Source organism: Parasteatoda tepidariorum, chromosome 2 (assembly GCF_043381705.1).
Source record: "Parasteatoda tepidariorum isolate YZ-2023 chromosome 2, CAS_Ptep_4.0, whole genome shotgun sequence".
NCBI classification, from domain to species: Eukaryota; Metazoa; Arthropoda; class Arachnida; order Araneae; family Theridiidae; genus Parasteatoda; species Parasteatoda tepidariorum.
The window spans coordinates 52,567,768-52,577,463 of record NC_092205.1 but is presented as its reverse complement, the minus strand read 5'-3'; the positions used below and the strand labels follow the sequence as shown (position 1 = coordinate 52,577,463).

General features: G+C 28.5%; 1 protein-coding gene across 1 annotated transcript in view; it reads left to right on the top strand.

Moving 5' to 3' along the window:
- Positions 1-5,603: 5,603 nt before the first annotated feature.
- The window catches only part of LOC107446310 (sodium-dependent nutrient amino acid transporter 1-like), a 44,976-nt gene continuing 40,883 nt past the window's right edge, over positions 5,604-9,696 (top strand). Inside the window, exon 1 of the mRNA XM_016060923.3 lies at positions 5,604-6,259. Within this exon, the coding sequence (XP_015916409.2) occupies positions 6,257-6,259 (3 nt within the window). The 5' untranslated portion in view covers positions 5,604-6,256. The remainder of the gene's footprint in view (positions 6,260-9,696) is intronic.

Genomic DNA, 9,696 nt, shown 5'->3' with positions numbered 1-9,696 from the left:
AACGACGTGAGTGGTGTCGAGTTAGAGTCCACTGGAAGACAGAATAGAGATTTATTGTGTTTTCTGATGAAAACCGGTGGTTGTCGTATATTGCCTTGATGGTTGTCGTATATTGGCTAGAAGGAAGCCAGTTGAGAGCCTGTTACAGACCATTCTCCGACCTAGACACACTGTACCTACACCTGAAGTTATGGTCTAGGGAGCAATTTCATATGACAGCAGGAGCACTCTTGTGGTTATTCCACGCACCTAAACTTCAAATTTGCACGTTAGCCTGGTGATTCAACCTGTTTTGTTGCCATTCTTGAGCAGCATTCTAGGCGGTATTTTCCAACAGATTAACGCTCGCACTCATACTGTTGTTATAACCCAACATGCTCTACAGAATCTCGACATGTCGCCTTGGCCTGCTAGATCACCATATCTATCACCAATCATGTACGCGTGGGACATCAATTTACGGAAACTTTAGCGTTAACCATCTCTGTATTGATCATCACTAACTATCCCCATATTGACTGACCAAGTGCAGCAGGCATGGAACTCCATCCTACAAAAGGACTTACGGCATCGGTATGACACAATGCATGCCCGTTTGCATGCTTGCATTAAAAATTCTGGTGGTTCCACAGGCTGTTAATGTACCAGTATTTCACATTTGAAATGGGTTTTTCTTTTAATTGCATCAACCTGGGATCTCGAAACTTTAATCAATTAAATATGTTACTCAAACAAACGCATTGCCGAAATTTCACTAGTCTACAATAATTTATTCTTGGTGTTGTGATTTAAGATAAATTAATTCATAAAATTACTTTGAAATTGTTTATTTTTCACTTTAACCGTATATCATTAGTTATTTCATTGAATAACTAGTTATTTCTTAGAATAACTAGATAAAGTATGAAACTTTTTATCTATTGTATACTTTAATTGACTTTTCTAGTTATTTCATGAAATACCTAATTATTCTATGAAATAAATGAATTACACACTTTAACGGTAACATATATATAAATCTTAATTAAAGTTTTATTAAAACTTAATTTTATGATTGTTTCCTTCAATCAAAAGTTAAGGTAAATAAATTAAATTAATAATTTTGAGCTTTTTTTTTAAAAACAAGATGTTGAAATCTTAATACTACAATTTATTGGTTGGGGCAGGAAGTAATAAAATAAATCTCTTTTTTCTTTACTGGTTTGAATAAATTATAAGCAACTCCAGCCACAATATTGTAAGGAAATGAAATTTCCGACATTTTCTGGTAACACTAGAAGAATTTCATGTAAAAGTTTTTTTTTTTAAATAAATGAAACAGCTTTGAATAAAGCTCATGTATGATCTCGAATCTTTTTTTCTGTGCATTCTTTTATTTTTATTTCAGGTAATAAATGTTTAATGGAAAAGTAAATATTTACATTAAGGAAAAACACCGCAATTTAGAGATTTATTCAAGTTTATGTCGGTCAAAGTCGTAAGCACACAGTTTATTTGAACGGCTGATAAAAGCTGAAACAAAGGAAATTATTTTGATATCTGTACTGAATTTTTTTGCAAAAGGTGAATTATGTTGGTTTTCAAAGTATTTAATGGGAATGTTAATGTTAGAAAAATAATAACAAGGATTTGTTTAGAGTCAGTTTAAAATTAAAAAAAGATAAAAATATTTATTTTTTACACAGAAAGATAAAAAAAAAAAAAACTAATAAAAGTGATACACAATAAAAAAAACCCAACAAGATTCCAGAACCCATTGGATCAATTTGTATTCTAATTTAATAAATTTTTATTTCATTTTTAGGAACACCGAAGCTGCTACTGACAAAAAATATGATATCGGCTACTGAAAAAATGCTATATTGTTTAAAGAATATAAATGTATCATGACATTCAATGAAATTCATTAAATAAAAATAATGTTTACATTTCCGAAAAAAATCATAAGAACATATAAGCGAAAAAAATTGAATGTGATTATATTGCGTAAGAAATATTAAAGGAATAGATATATATCAGATAAGTTAAACTAATAAAATAACATAGATAATATATAGATATTCAGAAATTTCAATTTTTGGAGTAAACAATACAATACACAGCAACCAATACAATATACAACGACCCTTACAAAATTGTATATGCACCATTATACGAATCCTGAACCTTCAATAGAATTGTTTTTCAACCTTTCTATAATTTATTCCTTTCTAAATGCATAAAATTTTGTCACATTTACGATATTTTTTCACAATATTTTATGGTTAAATTTACAAAAATCATTTTCAAAGCACTTCGGTAAAAATTACCGATGTTTTCGGTATAGCCGTATGGTTAACGTATGGTTCGGTATAGCCGTATGGCTATACAGCCAGAAACACGCTAAATTTTACCACATTCTTTCTGTTTTGACCATACATATTTCTTAGTGTATATTTAACTTACTCGGTTTCTCAACGATTAAATAAATGAATTATCAAGTGAATAAATAATTTTGTAAAAGAGTCAACAAGCAAAAATAATTGATTGGAACTACTATTTTAATCATAAGTAACCGAATCAATGAATCGCTGAATCACTTATTTAATCACAGCACTACTATCTAAATAACTAAATCCCAAATTCAATCATTGTACGATTAACTAAATTAACGAGTGAGTAAAAAACACTAAATTAGCTAATGAATGACTAAATTAGTAACTGAATCACTATTTGAATTGGTCACTGAATCTCAAATTGAAACACTTATTCTATACTTCAACTTCTGTACCAGTAAATCATTAAATGAATCAATTGAAACAATAACTGAATTATTAAACCATTCATTTCACTTTATATTATACTTATTATAGCTTGATTTTATGCTGCTTTAAGGAAATACGACTGACGATTATCTTTTTTCTCATATCCTGTAAATAAAGATGTTATTGGGTGAAGCCAAATAAAACAAATGTATTAACAATAAAGAACTTTATTGAATTGTTTACTATTTTTTTATGCATGAAAACATTAAAAAAATATTGATGATCTAAATAAATACGAATATATTTGTCTCAGACATATCCTCCTCTATCTGTAAAAAACGCTATAACTATTTCCAAAACTCAGTTTTCTTAACTTTACTAATAACACTAGTTCAAAAAACTTGATTGAATGATTTAATGATTTTATGATTTCTGATTTAATGATTTTATGATTTCTGATTTAATGATTTTTGATTTAATGATTTTTGATTTAATGATTTCTGATTTAATGATTTTTGATTTAATGATTTTATGATTTTTGATTTAATGATTTAATGATTTTTAATTTTATGATTTAATGATTGAAAATACTGTAATTTCAAATATTTCGCTTGGTTTTAAACTTTAGTGATTCGGATGAATAGCTTTGTGTGTATTTTGTCTGTGTAATTATATTTTCTTTTAATAACGTAGAATATATCTACATTTAATAATCTAGGGGGAAGAAAAGCAAAAGAGATCTGCGCAAAAAAAAATTATTATCTTGAATAACTTTTTATCTTATGATCATATTTTCACTTTATCAAACTCTTTATGGCTCTACGGCCTAGCCGTAAATATGTAAATTAATTTGCACTGATGATGATTTTAGTTAGAAAATCAGACTCAAAACTTACATTCCCTGAAAAAGTATGACTTTTTTCCTACGAATTTGGATTATTAGCCCTTTAAACGTGGGGAGTAGTTGTCTTCTGGAAAATGTGGTCCCAATAGTTAATGTAGGAAAGCAGTTGAAAATTTGACGTTGATTTTACTTTTAATGTATTTACTATTAAATTAATGGTGCCAATTATTTAAATAGTATATTTATGTAACCAGAACTAATAAAGGGAATCAAACAAAATTTTCCACGCAATATAAAACTTGTTTATTCAGAAATAGTTCATTGAAAAAATATTTTTTATGATTATTTTTTATTTTTTATTATTTAATTGACTAATAGTTGTCTTTTTCTTGCGTAGTAAGATATGCAAATTTTTTACACCAACTTAATCTACTCATTTCTAAGTGAAAAAATATAAAATTAGAAAGTCAGTAGTTGTTGAGAAATAAAAGTTTAAAATACCACTAAGAGTGATGTGAACATTAAGACACCCGAACTTTCAACACATCTCCTGTCTGAACATTCAGAATTATATTTTCAAGATTGCGATTGCACCCCTCTTCGTGCATTGAGTATTAAAATCCAAATCCGTTGAGATGAAATAGATATGCTTATTCAGAGAAAGTACGTTTTTAAATCTTAAGATATCGCCAAGATCTCAGATGAAGAACTTAAGATTCTGTTAAGATATGGTAACGTAAGATATCGCCAGCACAAATTAATTTGCATATTTACGGTAAGGCCCTTGAATCGTTAGGACGGAATCTTAGTACGAAAAAATGAGACCATTTGAACAAAAGTTATGAAATGTGTCTGCTTAATTTTGCTTACTGTACATAAATTTAAAACGACTAACTCGTACGAAGATTGAATCTTAATTGATAGATAGATCTTAAGATTGAATATGAATAAATCTAAAACGACTAACAAACTCGTACTAAGATTGAATCTTAGTGCGAGAAAATGAGACCATTTGATCAAGAGTTATGAAAGGTGCCTGCTTTTTTACTTACTGTACATAAGTCTAAAACGACCAACTCGTACGAAGATTGAATCTTAATTGATAGATAGATCTTAAGATCGAATCTGATTAAATCTAAAACGACTAAACTCGTACTATGATTGAATCTTAGTACCAAAAATGAGACCATTGGATCAAAAGTTAAGAAAGGTGTCTGCTTTTTTTTCGCTTACTGTACATAAATCTAATACGACTAACTTGTACGAAGATTGAATCTTAATTGATAGATAGATCTTAAGATTGAATCTGAATAAATCTAAAAGGACTCGCACTAAGATTGAATCTTAGTACGAAAAAATGAGACCATCTGATTAAACGTTATGATAGGTGTCTGTTTTTTTTTTGCTTACGGTACACAAATCTAAAAAGACTAACTTGTACGAAGATTGAATCTTAATTGATAGATAGATCTTAAGATTGAATCTGAATAAATCTAAAACGACTAAACTCGTACTATGATTGAATATTAGTACGAGAAAATGAGACCATTTGAACAAAAGTTATGAAAGGTGTCTGCTTAATTTTGCTTTACATAAATCTAAAACGACTAACTCGTACGAAGATTGAACCTTAATTAATAGATAGATCTTAAGATTGAATCTGAGTAAATCTAAAACGCCTAACAAACTCGTACTAAGATTGAATCTTAGTACGAGAAAATGAGACCATTTGATCAAAAGTTTTGTGTCTGCTTTTTTTGCTTACTGTACATAAATCTAAAGCGACTAACTCGTACGAAGATTGAATCTTAATTGATAGATAGATCTTAAGATTGAATCTGAATAAGTCTAAAACGACTAACAAACTCGTACTAAGATTGAATCTTAGTACGACAAAATGAGACCATTTGATCAAAAGTAATGAAAAGTGTCTGCTTTTTTTGCTTACTGCACATAAATCTAAAACGACTAAAGTTAAATCGGTGTTCCGGTTGAAATACTTTCAATCCTACAACAGAATTACATAATCAAATTGTCAAATCTCGTGCCCCGTTTTTGACACCCTGATGCCTTCATAATAAGAGGAGCTATTTTCACTTTCAACTAAACATGACTTGATTTCGAAATGCTGTAACGTCTTTCAATAGTTTTTTTTTATAGCTAGATATTAACTTTTATGCGACATTCTTCTCGTTTCTTCCTTCTTATTTCTTCTTCATTCGACTCTTCATTTCACCTGTTCGTCGCGCTACGGATAAAACCTCTTTTAAGGGCAACCCTTAGGCCTCGTGGTGATGCCGGTTTTCAACTCCATTTTTTTCGATTTCTTCTTCGGTTAAATCACTGACCCATCTAATGATGTTATATTAACAAACAGTTACGAAAAGAAATAAAAAAAAGAACGTGTATGCATCATCTCCAACAGGTTTTTTGGAAGAGAGCCAATTTCACAAGACAAGGTGTGCGTTGTGTATCTTGATGCTTTTGCATTGGCACTCTCTCTCTGTCAAATAAGAATGTGAAAAATCATTCTCTCAACTTTCATTACTAGTTGTGTTCTACACATTCTGTAATTGCTTTTTATTTATCTCTAATGACTCTGGATTCAGGCTATTGTTTTCGAATGATGATTAATTGAAGAGATTCTGATGAGTCAAATAGCAGAGTCATGGTAAGTCAAATTTTTGACAATTCAATAATTTTTTTCAGTAATTTGTTTTGAAATTATAAGATTGTAACAAGATCAGTGCATAAGATTAAAAGAATATGGGATAAATATTGTAACTAAAATACGTAATTTAGCTATACAACTTTTTCTAGTTGTGTTGCTGAATTATGTAATTTCTGTTCGTTCATCTCTAATGACTAGTTATTGTTTTCGGTTGATGACTAATTGAAGTTCAGTTTAGGAAAAGGATCGGTTGATATCAGTATAGTCATGATAAGTCAAATTTTAGAAAATTTAGTATTTTTTTTTCATAATTTGTTTCGAAATTATGAGATTGTTACAAGATCAGTGCACAGAGATAATTAAGATAAATAAAAGAATATGGGATAATTACTGTAACTAAATTACATAATTTAGTTATACAACTTTTTCTAGTTGTATTGCTGAATTATGTAACTGCTTTTCGTTCATCTCTAATGACTAGTTATTGTTTTCGGTTGATGACTAGATGAAGTTTTGTTTTGGAAAAGAATCTGATGATATCAGTATAGTCATAATAAGTCAAATTTTTGACAATTGAATAATTTTTTTCAATAATTTGTTTTGAAATTATAAGATTGTAACAAGATCAGTGCAAAAGATTAAAAGAATATGGGATAAATATTGTAACTAAATTACGTAATTTAGTTATACAACTTTTTCTAGTTGCATTGCTGAATTATATAATTTCTTTTCGTTCATCTCTAATAACTAGTTATTGTTCTTGGCAGATGACTAGTTGAAGTTTAGTTTTTGAAAAGGATCTGATGATATCAGTATAGTCATGATAAGTCAAATTTTTGACAATTCAATATTGTTTTCTCAATAATTTGTTTCGATACTATGAGATTGTTACATGATCAGTGCATAGAGATAATTAAGATAAATAAAAGAATATGGGATAAATATTGTAACTAAATTACATAATTTAGTTATACAACTTTTTCTAGTTGTATTGCTGAATTATGTAATTGCTTTTCGTTCATCTCTAATGACTAGTTATTGTTCTTGGCAGATGACTAGTTGAAGTTTTTGAAAAGAATCTGATGATATCAGTATAGTCATGATAAGTCCAATTTTTGACAATTCAATATTGTTTTTTCAATAATTTGTTTCGAAGTTATAAGATTGTTACAAGATCAGTACATAGAGATAACTAAGATCAAAATACTATGGGATAAATGTTGTAACTAAATTACATAATTTAGTTATACAACTTTTTCTAGTTGTATTGCTGAATTATGTAATTTCTGTTCGTTCATCTCTAATGACTAGTTATTGTTTTCGGTTGATGACTAGTTGAAGTTTGGCTTTTGACGAGGATCTGATGATGTCAGTATAGTCATGATAAGTCTAAACTTTGACAATGTAATTACTTTTTTTTAATAATTTGTTTTGAAATTACGAGGTTCTTATGAGATCAGTGCACACAGAAAGATGAATAATAGAATGCGGGATGTATCAAGCAACTTTTTAATAACATTACCTCTAGATTAATACTAAAATTAGAATACTAAATTATATAAATTAGTAATTAAATTATGTAATTTTTTAATTAATCTTAGTTGATTTCGGATTCATGCTATAGTTTTTTAAAGACGCTTAGTTAAAGTTTCGTTTTCAAAAAGGATCTGGAGATTTACACTGTAAAATATTTCAGATTAAATTACTATAATAAGTAGCGGCTCTCAGGTACTTTTTACAGTGAGGGTACTTTTCACCGTAAAATTGATTTTTATCGGAACATGATAGAAAACAAAAAAATCTGATACATCGTAATCTTTATAGTAATCATTATAGTATCACTCTAATTTTATAACTCTAATCGCTGAATCACTCTGATTTAATTAATATTACTGTAAAAATTATGGTATAATAATTTAGGTTGCAAGTAAATTTTACCGATGATGTTTTCAAAGTACTTTATACCGTAATTTGATTCGAAATTTTTTACAGTGTAGGTATAGTCCTACTGAGTTTAAACTATAGCAATTTAAAATTAATTTTATAATTCATTTCTAGTTTAGTTTTTAAATTGCGATATTCTTACTCGATAAGATTAAAGAAGAACAGAATAGTGATATATAATGAATGCAATTATTTGTTATGTGATGAATAAAACATTGAAAAGGACAGTGTAAACAGAATTATTGAAATAGTGCATATTATGCACTATTTCAAAAATTTTTCTTTTGTCTATTATCACACTCTTTTCAGTTTTAAATTCTTTTTTTAATTTGTATTATTATTGAGGATGTATCTTTGACAAGTTTATCCTAGACGAAGAAATTTTAAGAAATTCATGAAACGCTGTTGTATCGAAATAGGGCAAATAGGATGCTGATACAATTTTTAATTGTATTGATTTCTATTAGCAATTTATTTAAATAATCTCAACTTTTTACTCACTTTATTTTCTTGAAATCTCTTAAAAGTTTTGCATTATAAAAACGAATTCTGTAGTCTGTTTTGCAAACCATTTAATATTCTATGAAAAATCTCATTTTGGATCTTTATATTATCAGAATTAATAACAAAAAGACGTTTAAATACTTTTTCTATTTATTTTACATCAAAACATTCTAATCATCGAAATGCTCTATGAAATTTAGAAACTTTTTGGTGTTCCCCTAGAGCCAGGAACACGGTAAACTTTATCATATTCTGGTTGTTTTAACAATTTTTTTCCCAGTGTACATATTACATATACATTCTTTAGATGTTATTAACAGCTTCTCAACAGATATATTCTATGCCTCTAAATGTTTTGCTCCATTCTCTTGTTTTTACTATTCTTTATTTTTCTCAATGAAAATTATTTCAGCGCACTTTATGACCCGTGATACTAATCGATACAATTTAGTTCAAGGTAAAACAAACTCTTAGATTGAGGTTTTCTAACCACCATTTGTCGCTTCTTCTGTTTGTAAACATCTGATTGCTCTTTCGACAGGATTGTAGTGTAGAACCTAATGATGCGCCAAGCTGGCTGAGAGAAAAAAAAAGAAAGAAATAATTTTCGAAACGAGCAACAACCTGTGTCTTACAAACCTGATATTATGCAAGAGAACAGAAGAAAGAAAACTCATTAACATATTTCGACAAAGATTCCTCTGTTTCGAGAAATCTATGTTTATTGAAGTTCTGAGAATGAAAATAAGCGTTTCATAATCTTTTTTCTGTAAAGGATTAATATTTTGTTTTCGTTAATAGTGAAGCCTTTTTATAACGATTTTTTTAGGTGTTTTTACTTTTTAGTAAGTTTGTTATGTTGTAATATTAAAAGTTGAGACAGCAGTGCCTATTTGGGGTTTTACGATTTTCTAATTTAAACACACGAGTTTTTAATAAAAAATATATCCTTTTCTGAAGAATAATTCTATATATATTGATAAGTCAAA